This window comes from Polistes fuscatus, unplaced genomic scaffold (genome assembly GCF_010416935.1).
Source record: "Polistes fuscatus isolate 324 unplaced genomic scaffold, CU_Pfus_HIC Scaffold3, whole genome shotgun sequence".
Lineage (NCBI taxonomy): Eukaryota > Metazoa > Arthropoda > Insecta > Hymenoptera > Vespidae > Polistes > Polistes fuscatus.
In genome coordinates, this window is record NW_025113107.1 from 1744236 (window position 1) to 1763119 (window position 18884).

An 18884-nucleotide genomic window follows, 5' to 3' on the forward strand; every position below is an offset into this window, starting at 1 on the left:
ACAGATCGTTTGTAAAAATTGGAGAACATGGGAAGATTTTTACATCAAGGGCCGTCTATCCGAAAAGAGAATTCAATCTCTGAGCTTTGAAAAATGCGGATTATCAGATGATACTACTTTAAGAAATGTAGTAAGACAATTAGGAGTAAGGGATACACACACCCTCATCTTTAAATCCTTTAAAAACCTTTTCGGAAAACTAAAAAGACAACATCTTCAAGGATTCCGAAGTGTGAAATCATTAGTTTTGTCTGATAACGGTTTAACTGATATTTCTAATAATTTGCTTTTGGATTTTCCCGAACTGGAGCATATTGACTTATCAAATAATAATTTGAACCTACCTGTTGATATTTTCGATACGACTCTGAATCTAAGACGAATTGTGTTAATTTCAAGTGGAATAGACATAATACCTGTTGGAATATTTTATATGTTAAAAAATCTAGAGTCCCTAAATATTATTTCAAATAATTTGGAAAAAATCCAAGAAGGCACATTTGATCAATTAGAATCTTTAACAAGTCTGAATCTAGCAAATAATCTTTTATCTGAACTACAATCGAAAATTTTTTATAAGTAATGAATTTGGAGAAACTTGATATTTCTATGAATAATTTCTCTACTATTCCACAAAAACTATTCTACCAAATAAAAAATTGCAACAACTATACCTAGAAAGAATCTTCAAAAAATGATTACTTTGCCAGATAATCTATTGGCGAATTTGACAATGCTTAGTGGAGTCCAGTTGAACAATAACGGATTTTCATTTTTACCAGAGAATCTTTTCTGGGGTTCATCATCTTTACAGTATATCTTCTTAAACGATAACTCTCTTGTTACTTTACCCAAAATTTCTTCCGTGGTCTAAACCAAGTTAGAAGACTGTCAAAAAGAACAATAAAATTGAAATTCTTCCTAGTAAAATTTTTGAAGATATGGAAGAGTTGGGAATACTTGATTTGTCCAACAATCGAATAGTTCGTGTATCAAGGTAATATTATACAATTCATGGAAAATATATTTTTTATTATATTTTATTTTCAAAAGTTAATATTTTTTAGAAACCTATTTCTCGGTATGCCTCTTCTGTATGAATTAAATATGGAAAGAAATCAATTACAAGTTATTCATAAAAGGGTCTTGCCCCCCTTACAAATCTATGCATTGCAAGGTTTTCTCATAATCCGCTAAAATTAACTCACGTAAATGGAAGATTATCAGTTTTTTATAAAAATCATTATCTCGAGGAATTGTATTTATCGAACAGTAGCATATACAATTTCTTTGAATGATTGGTCGAGTGGTAACCATAATTTAAGATTATTAGATTTGAGTCACAACTTCATTTCCAATATAACGGTAAATACAAATTTTATTACACAATTATACTTTTAAGCAATATTATTTGAATAAATAAAAAATATAAGATTAAAATAGAAAGTAAATACATTGACTTCAAAGATCGTTTACATTTAGTATCATTTATTTTTTTTTCTGTAGGCGTCTTCATTCATTTTACCGTCACGCAAAACTGCAATCGATCTGAGGTATAATAAAATAAGTAATATTCATTTTCATAAGTTCGAAGAAAAGGTAGATTTGCGTAAGGAAGAACATCAAATTTTCATCTTCTTGGCACATAATCCCATATTATGTGGTTGTCCCTTATATGATCTTTTGCGTTATCGTGAAAGAAAGATGTCTCCTTCAGTTTACAAACACTATTTTTTTAAATTAGGAAATTTAAAGTGTATACAACCCGATGGAAAGAACGAGAAAAAATTAGTAAACTTAATTCGAGCACATATGAATGTCTCGTGCATGAATACTATAAAACAAAAACCAATGTCTAAATAATTGTAGTTGTTATATAAGATTGTCAGACATGACTCGTAGTTTAGATTGCCCGTACGACAAATGTTGGAATTATAAATCGATGAGACAAGAGTGATTTTTCAGAGAGACAATCCGTTTATATAAATCTGACATGAAATTTTTTAGCGATGATACTATCAACAGAACCTTTATTTCCAATAAACGTAAAGTTTTTCTTCTTATCCAATAAGAAAATATCTTCAATAACGCTTGATAAATTATCATATATCCAAAGTAGTTGTTTTTTATATCAATATTTTTTATTTCATACATTAGAGATATTTAACAAATTTTTATTCATTATTCTCATTTGTTTTTAGGGTATTGGAATTACACATATATAGCAAGAATTTATTTTCACGAATTGAATTACTTGAAATTTATATTTTGGAAAAATTCATTTTAAGTAGGAAACCAATTATATGTAATTGTAATAGTGGAAATTTAATTGAATTCGTCAAATTAAATGAGCTTATTATAAAGATCTAGATAATTTAACATGTATGGATCTTCTTATGCATCAGATACACATAGAAAATTTGTGTCCATCTTATTCTCTAGTGTCTAGAAATTTTTGGTTATCAGCAGTAATTCTATACAATTTTGTGTATTTCATATCCCTTATTAGAAAATATTTTAGGTCAAGGTTATCACGTAATAGACGACAATATCCTAATAACTTTTTTTAAGAGCTAGGGGGCAATAAATAAAAAGAAAAATGATCGTTACGGGATGGAATTTGCAAACAAGTAATTCTTATTGTAATCACTGTGTTTTTATTTTTCAAATGCTGTTTGTAATAAGTAGTCGTTAGTTTTAGTTTTAATGATATTATTTATCGTTCTTTGAAAAAACACTTTGTCTCATTTATAACTAATTAATAAGAAAAGTATCCAACTCTTCACACGAATTTTAATTGTTGTCTTGGTGATTCTTTTTTTCTTTTCATATATTCATCTGTGATTGTGGTGGATCTAAAGAAGTAGTTAAATATGAAATTTGTTGGTTCCTTTGTTTATCTTTTATCTGATCAGTTTATATAATATACATTACAAGTATAGTACACTTAATCAGAAAAATAATTTTTGTGTTAGTTATAATCATGAGTATATTATACTAAAAAACATATCAAACTAATATAAGGTAATAAGTGTTGCTTGTTGTCATATTTTCATATATAATATTAAACACTAATAAGTATACAATATTGAAAACTGTTAAAAACCGTAATACTTACGACGTCATATCTAACATTTAGTGTGAATCTGTTTCATAACTTTTATTATCACTTTTACATATACAATTGTAGTCTCCTATCAAGATTTATTTACTGTTATTTATATGTAATGTATTATATCGTAATTTGTTAATCGATTTTGTTCGGAGGATTGATAGTAGAAATATTTATATATATAGGTTTAAAATTTTTAATTATTATTTTCGTAAAGTAAGTAGTATTTTTATAAATAAAGAAAACTACAATACTCTGTTTAAAAGAGAAAAAATAATAAGACTTTTTATACGTTGACAACCAAAAAAAAATAAATCATAAGGAGCTAGACAATATATCTAACGAGGATATTTCAAATACTATTTTAAAAAGTAGATTCTTCAAAATTGAAAAAAAATGGTACTGAAATATCAAATGAAATTCTAATAAATAAAGTATTTTATTTTATGCAAAAACATTAAATAAGATATTTTATTGTGATAATTTAAAGTAAAAGTAAATAGAAAAAACAAAAGTAAAGTAAAAATAAAATACTATAACTATAGGTTTTTTCTAATGTTATATTATATCACTTAATAATATTATAATATAATATTATGTATATTATGTAATATATTTTTCGTATATTTTTACTAATCCTCGGTATTAATAAAATGTAAGAAATTTTAATATATGTAAAAGGAGATATCATTCAAATTCACAATGATTTTAAAATAAAGTCGAAAAATATGTATATTTTAGGATAAGTAGCTCATAAATAAAATACTATTTTTAGAAGTATCATTTGTTAAACAAAAATATATGCTATACTAATGAACACTTGTATCAAATAAAAATAAATATTTATTAAGAGTTTATTAGGTATAACATTATTGTAACCACATCTGAAATTTACCCTCGCCTCTTTTCATGATTCATTGAAAATATAATCCTGATTTCTAATATATAAAAGCTATATATGTAACGTAAAAATATAGCAATAAAACACAACTCGTATTGATCGTAAAGAGGATAATAATTGTTTTTTATTAACTAAAAAATTGACTCAAGCGTAAATATGTATGAATAATTTTCTGAATATAATCGAAATTGCATTCAATAAAAATTAAAAATTCGTCTTTTCATAAAAAATATTAAAATATATAATAAAAAATGTATGATAATAATTATATTAAAAATAATAAATCATAACATCTTAAACAGTCAGCTCCAGATCAAAAGCGCGCGAAAATCTTTGTAGTTTTAAAATATGATAATAAATATCGAATATTATATACACTTAAGAATAAGGAAATAAATTTTAAAATATTTACAATTTATATGTAATACAAAGAATAATTTGTAATTATTTCATTTATTCAGCATTGCAAATATACTAAAAACTAATTTAACCAAATGAGAAATTGTTTCAATTAGTAGAGTTATAATAGATATAGTTCATATCGAAATATCTAATAATAATTCGTTAGTTTAGGTTTCTCACTCTCTCTCTTTTGCGAGTATACTTACCCTTATATAAAATATAAAATATTTTCGTAGTTGCATTATTCTTCCGGTTTACACAGAAGTAAGTACGCTTGTGCTAGATTGATACTTTGATCAAACAATTTAAATCGAAACGAACAAAAATACGTTAATTATTCTTTAATTTGAATACTGTAATATTGTTTAACTTCGTATGTTCCGTGTCTATTTGAAAGTAAAAAACTCTTTTCATTATTATTAATAATATTAAATTAGTACATAATTATAATTAAATGTGATAAAAAGTATAATAATTATATATAAGTATTTAAATAATAATCTATTCATTATCAAGATGTTACAGATATATTATAAATATATTTAGTTATTTTTTTTCTTGAATTTATTTCTTTTATCAATATTATTAAATACTTAGATTCATTATTAAGTTAATTATCATATCAAATTATTTCCAAATCTTATACCTGCTTCCGATGTTAGTGAATATTTTTGTCTGTTTTTTATTATTTCTCTTTAAAACTAGAATTGTCTTTTGTCCGGATGAATATATTTCTGTTTTGTTTCTTTTCAAAAACGTATAAATTTGAAATATTATTACAGTCTATTAATTACACTCGTCGAGAACATCTCATCATCTTGAAACGATAATATCACTGAGTCAGGAGTTGGAAGCTACATCATAATATAGATAACGTTAAAGAATCGTTTAATAAGTCCTTGGTCACCTAAAATTATAGGTATGTTTTGAAATTATTAATCTTTTACGAGCAAACGTCTAGTTAAAACTGATTATATCGTAAATTATGTTTTTTCATTAAAATTTAAAAATACGTTTAATCAAGAAAAAACAAAACCTGAATAATTTAAGAAAGAAGAAATAATAATAAATATAATTATTATTGTCATATACCAACGATATCCTAAAAAAAAATTAAATTAAATTATAAATATAACATGAGGAAAAGAAAAAAAAGTAAAGTAAACATCAGGAAGGACACATAAAAGTGAAATTATCTAATATAAGCTACTTACATTAGAAGTTTGCCAGACTATTTTAGTATATAAAATTTTCTAGTTTACTTTTCATCTTTTAAATACCTTGTGTATACGCCCTATTATACTTTCTTGATTTAGATTGAATTTAAATAAATAAACTATTAGAAATAAATACAATTAATTTAAATAGAATCTTAACCGCCGAAAGAAATTGATTTGTAATAATAACGCAATGAATATTTGTAGCTTTTTGTTATATTTCTTTTAGTTAATATCTGTAGTAATAGATTTTGCTTATTAATTACTTACGTTCTATAAAATTATTATGAAAGTTAGTTATAATTTTCTTTTTGTTTTTCCAAAAGAATTTTCTTGTATCTCGCACCATATGAAAGGTTTCTTGGAAATTGTATAGAATATATCCTGACCGATGTTCTGACGAAGTGTAGATATTACTAATTTTAATTTGGTGGATGAAAGTTTATTACAGCTTCATTTTTTTTCGAATATATGATACATGTCGAAAAAGAAAAATAATATTATAGCTTTATTCAATTTGCATATATGTTATTGAAATGCGGAAAGTTGACATGAAGCAGTAATCTTTATACTTTTCGGTCCAAGAATCCTTTATGAGTGTGCCAATATTTTATGAAATTCTTTCTTTTAAAAAATTAGTATTTGCTACCTTCATGTTTTGATATGTTACGTTTTATGCTATTTAAAAGCGTTTAAAAATTTGTGGAATTATAAAAAATTTTGTAGAATTTTTGTGATGAAAACGTAAATTCCCAGCAACCCATAGAAAAAGTTTAAATACCATTGAATAAAGAAATTTTTAGGTCAATAAATTGTAGCTCTATTAAACGTTATTCTACATCGCAAACTTGCATTACAATAAACTTTCGGTATTAGTTTCATTGTAAAATTGAACTATTCGCGAAAATCCTTAAATACGTATCTTATTTGTTTTTTCTTCTTCTAGTGGACAATTAAGAGAAGATGATTTTTAAAATCTTTGTCATATTTTTAATTACGTTCACACCAATCAACACTACTCCTTGCCTAGACAGTCCAACTTGCAAATGCTCGTCAACGAAATCAGATGAATTAAATATTGTTTGCGATGTTGAAAATATTACAGCATACACCGTCAACATTAAATCAAGGAATAATATACAGGTATATACATAGAAGCTTTCTGATTCAACCAATTTTCTTCAAAATCTTTACCTAATATATATATATATATAAACTGTAAAAATAGTTTTATATTAAAGAGATTTATTCTCAATATCTCTATCATCTTATAAAAATTAAATCAATCAATTTCTTATTTTTTTCGAGTAAAATTAAATGATAAAATTACAGATCGTTTGTAAAAATTGGAAAACATGGGAAGATTTTTATATCAAGGGACGTCTATCCGAAAAGAGAATTCAATCTCTGAACTTTAAAAACTGTGGATTATCAAATGATACTACTTTAAGAAACGTAGTAAAACAATTAGGAGTAAGGGATACACACACCCTCATCTTTAAATCTTTTAAAAACCTTTCCGGAAGACTAAAAAGACACAATCTTCAAGGATTCGAAAGTGTGAAATCAGTAGTTTTGTCTGATAACGGTTTAATTGATATTTCTAATAATTTGCTTTTGGATTTTCCCGAACTGGAGCATATTGACTTATCAAATAATAATTTAGAACTACCTAATGATATTTTCGATGCGACTCCGAATCTAAAAAAGATTGAATTAGTTTCAAGTGGATTAGACATTTTACCTGGTGGAATTTTTTATATGTTAAAAAATTTGGAGTTTTTAAATATTATGTCAAATAATTTGGAAAAAATCAAAGCAGAATCATTTGATGAATTAGTATGTTTAACAAGTCTGAATCTAGCAAATAATCTTTTATCTGAACTACTATCGAATATTTTTCATAAGTTAAAGAATTTGAAGATGCTTGATATTTCTATGAATAATTTTACTTTTCTACCAGCAAAATTTTTCGATCAAAATAAAGAATTGCGAGAATTTTATCTACATAATAATACCATTAAAATAAGCACCTTGCCAGATAATCTTTTGGCGAATTTGACGAAGCTTCACTATGTCCAGTTGAACGGTAATGGATTTTTATTTCTACCAGAGAATCTTTTCTGGGGTTCATCATCATTAGAGTATATCTTCTTAAGCGAAAACTCTCTTGTTACTTTACCCAAGAAAATCTTCCGTGGTCTAAACAAAGTTAAAAAACTGTCATTAAAGAACAATGAAATTGAAACTCTTCCTAGTAAAATTTTTGAAGATATGGAAGAGTTGAAAATACTTGATTTGTCCAACAATCGAATTGCTCGTGTATCAAGGTAAATATATATACAATTTATGAAAAATATATTCTTATTATATTTTATTTTCAAAAGTTAATAATTTTTAGAAATCTATTTCTCGGTATGTCTCATCTGTATAAATTAAATATGAAAAGAAATCGATTACAATTTATCCATAAAGAGGCATTTGTACCCTTTACAAATCTACGCATTGCGATGTTGTCTCATAATCCCCTAAAATTGTCTTACGTAAATGGAAAATTATCAGTTTTTTTTACAAATCAATATCTCGAAGAATTGCATTTAGCGAACAGTAGCATATACCATTTCTCTGATGAATGGTTTAGTGGTAACGATAATTTAAAATTTTTAGATTTGACTTACAACTTCATTTCGAACATAACGGTAAATACTAAATTCTACTATACAATTATACTTTTGAGCAATGTTATTTGAATAAATAAAAAATATAAGATCAAAATAAAAAGTAAATATACGTTTGCTTTAAAGATCGTTTACATTTAGTATTATCTATTCTTTTTTCTATAGATGTCTTCATTCACTTTATCGTCACACCCAATGACAATTGATTTGAGGTATAATAAAATAAGTCATATTCATTTTCATCAGTTCGAGGAAATGGCAGATAAGCGTAAGGAGAACCATGCAATTGTCATTCGCTTGGCACATAATCCCATATTATGTGGTTGTCCTTTATATGATCTTCTGCTTTATCGTGAAGGAAAGATGTCTCGTCGCATTAACAAATATTTTATTAAAGTAGGAAATTTAAAGTGTATACAATCCGATGGAAAGAACGTGACAAAAGTTAGTCAACTGAGTTCAAAGACTTATAAATGTCTCCAGCACGAATATTTTTATACTGAAAATAGATGTCAAAATAATTGTAGTTGTTATATAAGACCGTCAGATTTGTCTCAAAGTGTAGATTGCTAGTTAAACAAAATGTAGAAATTATAAATTGATGAAACAAGAGTGATTTTTCAAAGAGACAATCCTTTTATATAAATCTGACATGAAATTTTTTATCGGAGATAATATCAACAGAACCTTTATTTCCAATAAACGTAACGTCTTTTGTCTCCAATAAGAAAATATCTTCAATAATGCTTGATAAATTATCATTTATACTCAAAGTACGTTGCTTTTTATATCAATATTTTTTATTTCATACATTACAGATATTTAACAAATTTTTATTATTATTCTAATTTGTTTTTAGGTATTGGAATTACATAATATTCATATAGCAAAATTTATTTTCACGAATTGAATTACTTGAAATTTATATTTTTGGAAAAATTCATTTTAAGTAGGAAACCAATTATATGTAATTGTAATAGTGGAAATTTAATTGAATTCGTCAAATTAAATCGAGCTCATTATGGAGATATAGATAATTTAACATGCGAGGACACACATCTTTCTATGCATTAGCTAACTATAGATGAATTGTGTCCATCTTATCCAGAATTTTATAAATTTCTCCTGTGTTCTCCAGTGATTCTAAGCGCTATTGTAATTTCTATAGTCTTTAACAGGAACAAAATGAGATTATTACGTTTGAACGTTTATAACACATGATAGCGCTTAGTTTACACGAAGGATTAGGGCGAAATTAATAAAAAGAAAAACGTTCGTTACGGGATGGACTTTGAAAACAAGTAATTCTTACTGTAATAACTGTGTTTTATTTTTCAAATGCTTTTTGTATTAAGTAGTCGTAAGTTTTAGTTTTAATGATATTTATTTGTCGTTCTTTGAAAAAACACTCTGTTTCATTTATAACTAATTAATAACTAAAGTATCCAACTAAGTCTTTCATGAATTTTAATTGCTGTCTTGATGATTCTTTTTTTCTTTTCATATATTCATCTGTGATTTTGGTGGATCTAAAGAAGTAGTTAAAATATGAAACTTGTTGGTTCCTTTGTTTATCTTTTATCTGATCAGTCTTATATAATATACATTACAAGTATAGTATAATTAATCAGAAAAATAATTTTTGTGTTAGTTTTAATCATGAGTATGTTACACTAAAAAGCATATCAAACTAATATAAGGTAATAAGTGTTGTTCGTTGTCATATTTTCATATATAATATTAAACACTAATAAGTTTAGCAATATTGAAAACGGTGTTAAAAACCCGTAATTTGTTCTATGTCATATCATACGTTAAGTGTGAATTTGTTTCATATATTTTAATATAACTTTTACATAAACATTTATAGTTTCTTATTAATATTTATTTATTGTTATTTATATGTAATGAATTCTATCCTAATTTTAGAATCGACTTTGCTCGGAAGGTCGATAGTAGAAATATTTATATATATATAGGTTTAAAATTTTTAATTATTATTTTCGTAATGTAGCTAGTATTTTTTTTAAATAGGGAAAATTATAATACTGTTTTAAAACAGAAAAAATAAAAAGACTTTATATATAGACAGCAAAAAATATAAATCATAAGGAGCTAGACAATATATCTAAGAATATGATATTTCAAGTAATATTTTAAAAAGTAGATTCTTCAAAATTGAAATAAAATAATACTGAAATATCAAATGAAATTCTAATAAATAAAGTATTTTATTTTATGCAAAAACATTAAATAAGATATTTTATTGTGATAATTTAAAGTAAAAGTAATTAGAAAAAACAAAAGTAAAGTAAAAATAAAATACTATAACTATAGATTTTTTCTAATCTTATATTATATCAAGTAATAATATTAAACAGTAATATAATATTTATAATAATATATATTATTAATAATATTATGCATACATAATTATTAATATATATATTATTAATTAATTTATATTATATTATATAATAATATATATTACGTAATATATTTTGTATATTTTTACTAATTCTCAGAATGACAATAAAATGTGAGAAATTGTAATTTTATGTAAAAGGAGATATCATTCAAATTCACAATGATTTTAAAATAAAGTCGAAAAATACGCAAATTTTAGTATAATTAGCTCATAAATAAAATACTATTTTTAGAAGTATCATTTGTTAAACAAATAATATATGCTATACTAATGAACACTTGTATCAAATAAAAATAAATATTTATTAAGAGTTTATTAGGTATAACATTATTGTAACCACATCTGAAATTTACCCTCGCCTCTTTTCATGATTCATTGAAAATATAATCCTGATTTCTAATATATAAAAAGCTATATAAGTAACGTAAAAATATAGCAATAAAACACAACTCGTATTGATCGTAAAGAGGATATTAATTGTTTTTTATTAACTAAAAAATTAACTCAAGCGTAAAATATGTATGAATAATTTTCTGAATATAATCGAAATTGCATTCAATAAAAATTAAAAATTCGTCTTTTCATAAAAAATATTAAAATATATAATAAAAAATGTATGATAATAATTATATTAAAAATAATAAATCATAACATCTTAAACAGTCAGCTCCAGATCAAAAGCGCGCGAAAATCTTTGTAGTTTTAAAATATGATAATAAATATCGAATATTATATACACTTAAGAATAAGGAAATAAATTTTAAAATATTTACAATTTATATGTAATACAATGTACAATTTCTAATTATTTCAATAATTCAGCATTGCAAATATAGTAAACACTAATTTAACCAAATGAGAAATTGCTTCAAATAGTAGAGTTATAATAGATATAGTTCATATCGATATATTTAATAATAAATCGTATGTTTAAGATCCTTGCTAGTGTACTCTTATACATAAACACAAATTCTTTTCGTAGTTACATTATACTTCGGCTTTACACAGAAGTAAGTACGCTTGTGCTAGATAGTTACTTTGATCTAACAATGTAAATCGAAACGAACAAAAATACGTTAACTGTTCTTTAATTTGAATAGTGTAATATTGTTTAACTTCGTATGTTCCGTTTGTATTGAATAGTAAGAAACACTTTTAATTATTATTAATAATATTAAATTAGAACATAATTATAATTACATTGTGATATAATAGGAATTATAATTATATATAAGTATTTAAATAATAACCTATTAATTATCGAAATTTTACATATATATTGTAAATATGTTAATTTATTATTTTTTTTTTTTTAGAATTTATTGCTTTTATCAATATTAATAAATACTTAGATTCATTATTAAGTTAATTATCATATAAAATTATTTCCGAATCTTATACCTGCTTCCGATGTTAGTGAATATTTTTGTCTGTTTTTTTATTATTTCTCTTTAAACTATAATTGTCTTTTGTCCGGATGAATATATTTCTGTTTTGTTTCTTATTCAAAAACGTATAAAATTTGAAATATTATTACAGTCTATTAATTACACTCGTCGAGAACATCTCATCATCTTGAAACGTATAATATCACTGAGTCAGGAGTTGGAAGCTACATCATAATATAGATAACGTTAAAGAATCGTTTAATAAGTCCTTGGTCACCTAAAATTATAGGTATGTTTTGAAATTATTAATCTTTTACGAGCAAACGTCTAGTTAAAACTGATTATATCGTAAATTATGTTTTTTCATTAAAATTTAAAAATATGTTTAATCAAGAAAAAACAAAACCTGAATAATTTAAGAAAGAAGAAATAATAATAAATATAATTATTATTGTCATATACCAACGATATCCTAAAAAAAAATTAAATTAAATTATAAATATAACATGAGGAAAAGAAAAAAAGTAAAGTAAACATCAGGAAGGACACATAAAAGTGAAATTATCTAATATAAGCTACTTACATTAGAAGTTTGCCAGACTATTTTAGTATATAAAATTTTCTAGTTTACTTTTCATCTTTTAAATACCTTGTGTATACGCCCTATTATACTTTCTTGATTTAGATTGAATTTAAATATATAAATAAACTATTAGAAATAAATACAATTAATTTAAATAGAATCTTAACCGCCGAAAGAAATTGATTTGTAATAATAACGCAATGAATATTTGTAGCTTTTTGTTATATTTCTTTTAGTTAATATCTGTAGTAATAGATTTTGCTTATTAATTACTTACGTTCTATAAAATTATTATGAAAGTTAGTTATAATTTTCTTTTTGTTTTTCCAAAAGAATTTTCTTGTATCTCGCACCATATAAAAGGTTTCTTGGAAATTGTATAGAATATATCCTGACCGATGTTCTGACGAAGTGTAGATATTACTAATTTTAATTTGGTGGATGAAAGTTTATTACAGCTTCATTTTTTTTCGAATATATGATACATGTCGAAAAAGAAAAATAATATTATAGCTTTATTCAATTTGCATATATGTTATTGAAATGCGGAAAGTCGACATAAAGCAGCAATCCTCATATTTTTCGGTCCAAGGATCCTTTATGAGTGTGCAAGTATTTTATGAAATTCTTTCTTTAAAAAAATTAGTATTTGCTACGTTCATGTTTTGATATGTTGTTGCTATTTAAAAGCGTTTAAAAATTTGTGGAATTATAAAAAATTTTGTAGAATTTTTGTGATGAAAACGTAAATTCCCAGCAACCCATAAAACAAAGTTTAAACACCACTGGAAGAACAAAGTTTCGGGACAATAAATCATAGCTTTTACAAACGTTATTCTACATCGCAAACTTGCATTACAATATACTCTCGGTGTTTGTTTCATTCAAAAATTAAAATATTCGCGAAAAATGTTAAATGTGTATTTTACTTGCTTTTTCTTCTTTTAGTGGGCAATTAAAGGAAGATGATGTTTAAAATTTTAGTCATATTTTTAATTACGTTTACACCAATCAACACTACTCCTTGCGATGGGAATCAAACTTGCCAAATTTCGTCAACAAATTCAGACGAAAAAAATATTATTTGCGATTTTGATAATAGTACAGGGTACACCGTCAACATTAAATCAAAGAATAACATAGAGGTATATATCCAGAAGCTTTTTTATTCAACTAATATTTTCCATTTTTTTACGTATTACATATAAACTACAAAAATAGTTTCATATTAGATATAGATTTTTTCTCAGTATCTCTATCATCTTATAAAAATTTAATTAATCAATTTCTTATTTTCTTCGAGTAAAATAAAATGATAAAATTATAGATCGTTTGTAAAAATTGGAGAACATGGGAAAATTTTTATGTCAAGGGACGTCTATCCGAAAAGATACTTCAATCTCTGAGCTTCGAACAATGTGGATTACCAAATGGAGTTAGTTTAAAAGCCATAGCAAGACAATTAGGAGTAACAAAAACACACACCCTCATCTTTAAATCTTGCAAAAACTTATTTACAAGCCTAAAAAGAGAGCATCTTCAAGGATTCGAAAGTGTGAAATCATTAGTTTTATCTGATAATGGTTTATATGATATTTCTAATGACTTGTTTTTGGATTTTCCCGAACTGGAGCATATTGACTTATCAAATAATAATTTTAACCTTCCCGTTGATATTTTTAATGTAATTCAGAATCTCAAACAAATTATGTTAGTTTCAAGTGGAATAGAAAGGATATATGTTGGAACATTTAAAAGGCTAGTAAATCTGGAGTCTCTAAATATTATGTCAAATTATTTGGAAAAAATTAAAGAAGGCACATTTGAGCAATTAGTATCTTTAACATGTTTAAATCTAGCAAATAATTTTTTATCGAATCTACCGCCAACAATTTTTCATTGGTTAAAGAATTTGAAGATGCTTGATATGTCTAGGAATAATTTCTCTTCTCTACCAGCAAACCTTTTCGATCAAAATAAAGAATTACGAGGATTATATCTACATAATAATAGAAATAAAATGAGCACCTTGCCAGATAATCTTTTGGCGAATTTGACGAAGCTTACAGAAGTCCATTTGAACAATAATGGATTTTTATTTTTACCAGAAAATCTTTTCTGGGGTTCATCATCTTTACAGAATATCTCCTTAAACGATAACTCTCTTGTTACCTTACCCGAGAATTTCTTCCGTGGTCTAAACCAAGTTAGAAAACTATCAATAAAAAACAACGAAATTAAAACTCTTCCTGATCAAATCTTTGAAGATATGGAGGAGTTGGTAATACTTGATTTGTCCAATAACCTAATGACTCGTGTATCAAGGTAAATAAAGAAAAAATTTATGGAGAATATATTTCTATTATATTTTATTTTTAAAAGTTAATATTTTTTCTAGTAATCTATTTACCGGTATGGTTTCTCTGTATGAATTAAATATGGAAAGAAATCAATTACTATTTATCGATGAAGATGGTCTTGCCTCTCTAATAAATCTATGCATTGCAAGGTTTTCTCATAATCCCCTAACATTAACTTACGTAAATGGAAGATTATCAGTTTTTTATACAAATCAATATCTCGAAGAATTGTATTTATCGAACAGTAGCATATACAATTTCTTTGATGATTGGTCGAGTGGTAATCATAATTTAAGATTATTAGATTTGAGTCACAACTTCATTTCCAATATAACGGTAAATATTAAATTCTACTATACAATTATACTTTTGAGAAATATTATTTGAATAAATTAAAAATATAAGATTAAAATAGAATGTAAATACTTTGTCTTCAAAGATCGTTTACACTTAGTATTATTTATATTTTTTTTCTGAAGGCGTCTTCATTCATTTCGCCGACACACAATATGACAATCGATCTGAGGTATAATACAATAAGTAATATTCTTTTTGATCAGTTCGAAGAAAAGGTAGAATTGTGTAAGGAGAACCATGAAATTGTCATCCACTTGGAACATAATCCCTTATTATGTGATTGCCCCTTATATGATCTTTTGCGTTATCGTGAAAGAAAGATGTCCAATCTTGTTTACAATTACTATAATTTTATAATAGGAAATTTAACATGTGTACAACCTGATGGAACGAACGAAATAGAAATTAGTAATCTTAATTCAAGCACTTATGAATGTCTCGAGCACGAATATTTTAAAACTGAAAATAAATGTCAAAATAATTGTACATGTAATATAAGACCGGCAGACAACACTCTTATTTTAGATTGCTCGTATAAAAACATATCAGAATTTTTAATCGATGAGACAAGAGTGATTTTTCAGAGAGACAATCCTATTATATTAAATCTGACAGGAAATTTTTTAACGGAGATACCATCAACGGAACCTTTGTATCCAATAAACGTTACAGGTTTACTCTTATCCAATAACAAAATATCTTCTGTAACGCTTGATAAATTACCATATAGCCTCAAAGTACGTTGCTTAATATTTTAATATTTTTATTTCATTCGTTAGAGATATTTACAAAATTTTTATTGATTATTCTTATTTGTTTTTAGATATTGGAATTACATAATAATCATATATCAAGAATTTCTGATGACGAATTGAATTACTTGAAATCTAAATATTGGGAAAAATTCACTTTAAGTGGGAACCCTATTATATGTGATTGCAATAATGGAGGTTTAATTAAATTCGTCAAATTAAATCGAGCTTATTATAAAGATCTAGATAATTTAACATGTGAGGACACGCATCTTCCTATATATCAGATAAAAGCAAGCGATATATGTCCATTACACCAGGGATACTGGGAGCATATTCTTGTCGGGGTTCCTACATCTCTTTTAGTCGTGGCTATAATTGTGGTATACTTTAATATAAACAATATCAGATCATATTGTAGCCGTTGGCTCCGTGGTGGATATTAATTTACACAAAGGAATAGGGCGGAATTAATAAAAAGAAAAACGCACGTCACGAGATGGACTTTGAAAACAAGTAATCCTTATTGTAATCACTGTGTTTTTATTTTTTAAATGCTTTTTGTCTCATGTATAACTCATTAATAACCAAAGTATCCAACTATGTCTTTCACGAATTTTAATTGCTGTCTTGGTGATTCTTTTTTTCTTTTCATATATTCATCTGTGATTGTGGTCGATCTAAAGAAGAAGTTAAAATATGAAACTTGCTGATTCGTTTGTCTATCTTTTACCTGATCAGTCTTATATAATATACATTACAAGTATAGTATAATTAATCAGAAAAATAATTTTTGTGTTAGTTTTATCATGATTATATTATACTAAAAAACATATCAAACTAATATAAGGTAAAACGTGTTGCTTGTTGTCATATTTTCATATCTAATATTAAACACTAATAAGTATAGCAAGATTGAAAACTGTTAAAAACCCGTAATACTTACGACGTCATATCTAACATTTAGTGTGAATTTGTTTCATAACTTTTATTATCACTTTTACATATACAATTGTAGTCTCCTATCAAGATTTTTTTATTGTTATTTATATGTAATGTATTATATCGTAGTTTGTTAATCGATTTTGTTCGGAGGATCGATAGTAGAAATATTTATATATATAGGTTTAAAATTTTTAATTATTATTTTCGTAAAGTAAGTAGTATTTTTATAAATAAAGAAAACTACAATACTCTGTTTAAAACAGAAAAAATAATAAGACTTTTTATACGTTGACAACCAAAAAAAATAAATCATAAGGAGCTAGACAATATATCTAACGACGATATTTCAAATACTATTTTAAAAAGTAGATTCTTCAAAATTGAAAAGAAATAGTACTGAAATATCAAATAAAATTCTAATAAATAAAGTATTTTATTTTATGCAAAAACATTAAATAAGATATTTTATTGTGATAATCAAAAGTAAAAGTAAGTAGTAAAAACAAATGTAAAATAAAAATAAAATACTGTTACTATAGGTTTTTTCTAATGTTATATTATATCATTTAATAATATTATTATATAATATTATGTATATTATGTAATATATTTTTCGTATATTTTTACTAATCCTCGGTATTAATATAAAATGTAAGAAATTTTAGTATAATGTAAAAGGAGATATCATTCAAATTCACAATGATTTTAAAGTAAAGTCGAAAAATATGCAAATTTTAGGATAAGTAGCTCATAAATAAAATACTATTTTTAGAAGTATCATTTGTTAAACAAATAAAATATGTTATACTAAAGAAAATTTGTATCAAATAAAAATAAATATTTATTAAGAGTTTATTAGGTATAACATTATTGTAACCACATCTGAAATTTACTGAAGTGGACTGTAATTGCTGGCTGAAATTGGATAGGATAGGACTGATCCGGCTCGAAGGACCAAATATATGGTGAGGTACCGGTGCCTTGATTGGTAATACGCTATTTTATTTATCGTGAAAATGCCGTTGTGAATGTAATATGCGATTTCGATAGTTGTTGCGTTGTAATTCGTTGTTGACTCGTGCTCCTACGCTGCACTGCCTGTTGACTTCGTTGCTTCGTGATGTGTCGTTGTGATGCTTGTATGATCTCTCGATATTCTGCAGCGTCGTCCAAGGTCGATGCGTTCTTCTCGATGCTTTCTTCTTCTCGATGCTTTCTTCTTCTCGATGCTTTCTTCTTCTTGATGCTTTCTTCTTCTCGATGCTCTGTTTGAATATGCTTGCTGGATGTGTTCGTGATTTAAATAATATCAAAACCTATGTTATGCTTTCTTAATACCGTTGCGTAACGACGCAACAGATATAATCCTGATTTCTATATATAAAAAGCTATATAAATGAACGTAAAAATGTAGTAATAAAACACAACTTGTATTGATTGCAAAGGGAATATTAATTATTTATTTTTTGACTAAAACATTGATTTTAAACGAAAAATATTTATTTAGGATGTTTTGAATATAATCAAAATTACATTCGATAAAAATTCATAATGCGTCCTTTCATGAATAAAATTGAAATATATAATAAAAAAAATGTTTAGCGATAATAATAATAATAATGATATTAAATCTTAATAAATACCGATATATTCTATAATGAGAATTATCTTTAACTCGGAATATTACCAAGTATGTATAAATATCTTTATCAGTTATACTATAGTCTGGTTATTTCGATGAATACTATGGATTATGTTAGT

The 18884-nt window shown here is 25.2% G+C and overlaps 3 protein-coding genes across 3 annotated transcripts in view; all 3 read left to right on the forward strand.

The window, feature by feature from the left end:
• The window catches only part of LOC122519232 (carboxypeptidase N subunit 2-like), a 4922-nt gene extending 4048 nt beyond the window's left edge, over window positions 1–874 (forward strand). The window contains exons 3-4 of the mRNA XM_043638572.1: window positions 5–579; window positions 679–874. Coding sequence (XP_043494507.1) covers window positions 5–579; window positions 679–874 — 771 coding nt within the window. The remainder of the gene's footprint in view (window positions 1–4; window positions 580–678) is intronic.
• A 5721-nt stretch (window positions 875–6595) lies between these two features.
• On the forward strand, window positions 6596–8883 carry LOC122519233 (leucine-rich repeat-containing protein 15-like). Its single transcript, XM_043638573.1, has 5 exons — window positions 6596–6775; window positions 7010–7358; window positions 7455–7962; window positions 8034–8331; window positions 8557–8883. Exons 1-5 carry the CDS (start codon window positions 6596–6598, stop codon window positions 8881–8883), a joined length of 1662 nt encoding a protein of 553 aa, XP_043494508.1.
• A 4791-nt stretch (window positions 8884–13674) lies between these two features.
• LOC122519237 (protein toll-like) lies at window positions 13675–16624 on the forward strand. The gene is made up of 6 exons (XM_043638581.1): window positions 13675–13854; window positions 14037–14177; window positions 14403–15034; window positions 15108–15405; window positions 15630–16163; window positions 16250–16624. Exons 1-6 carry the CDS (start codon window positions 13675–13677, stop codon window positions 16622–16624), a joined length of 2160 nt encoding a protein of 719 aa, XP_043494516.1.
• Window positions 16625–18884: the final 2260 nt, after the last annotated feature.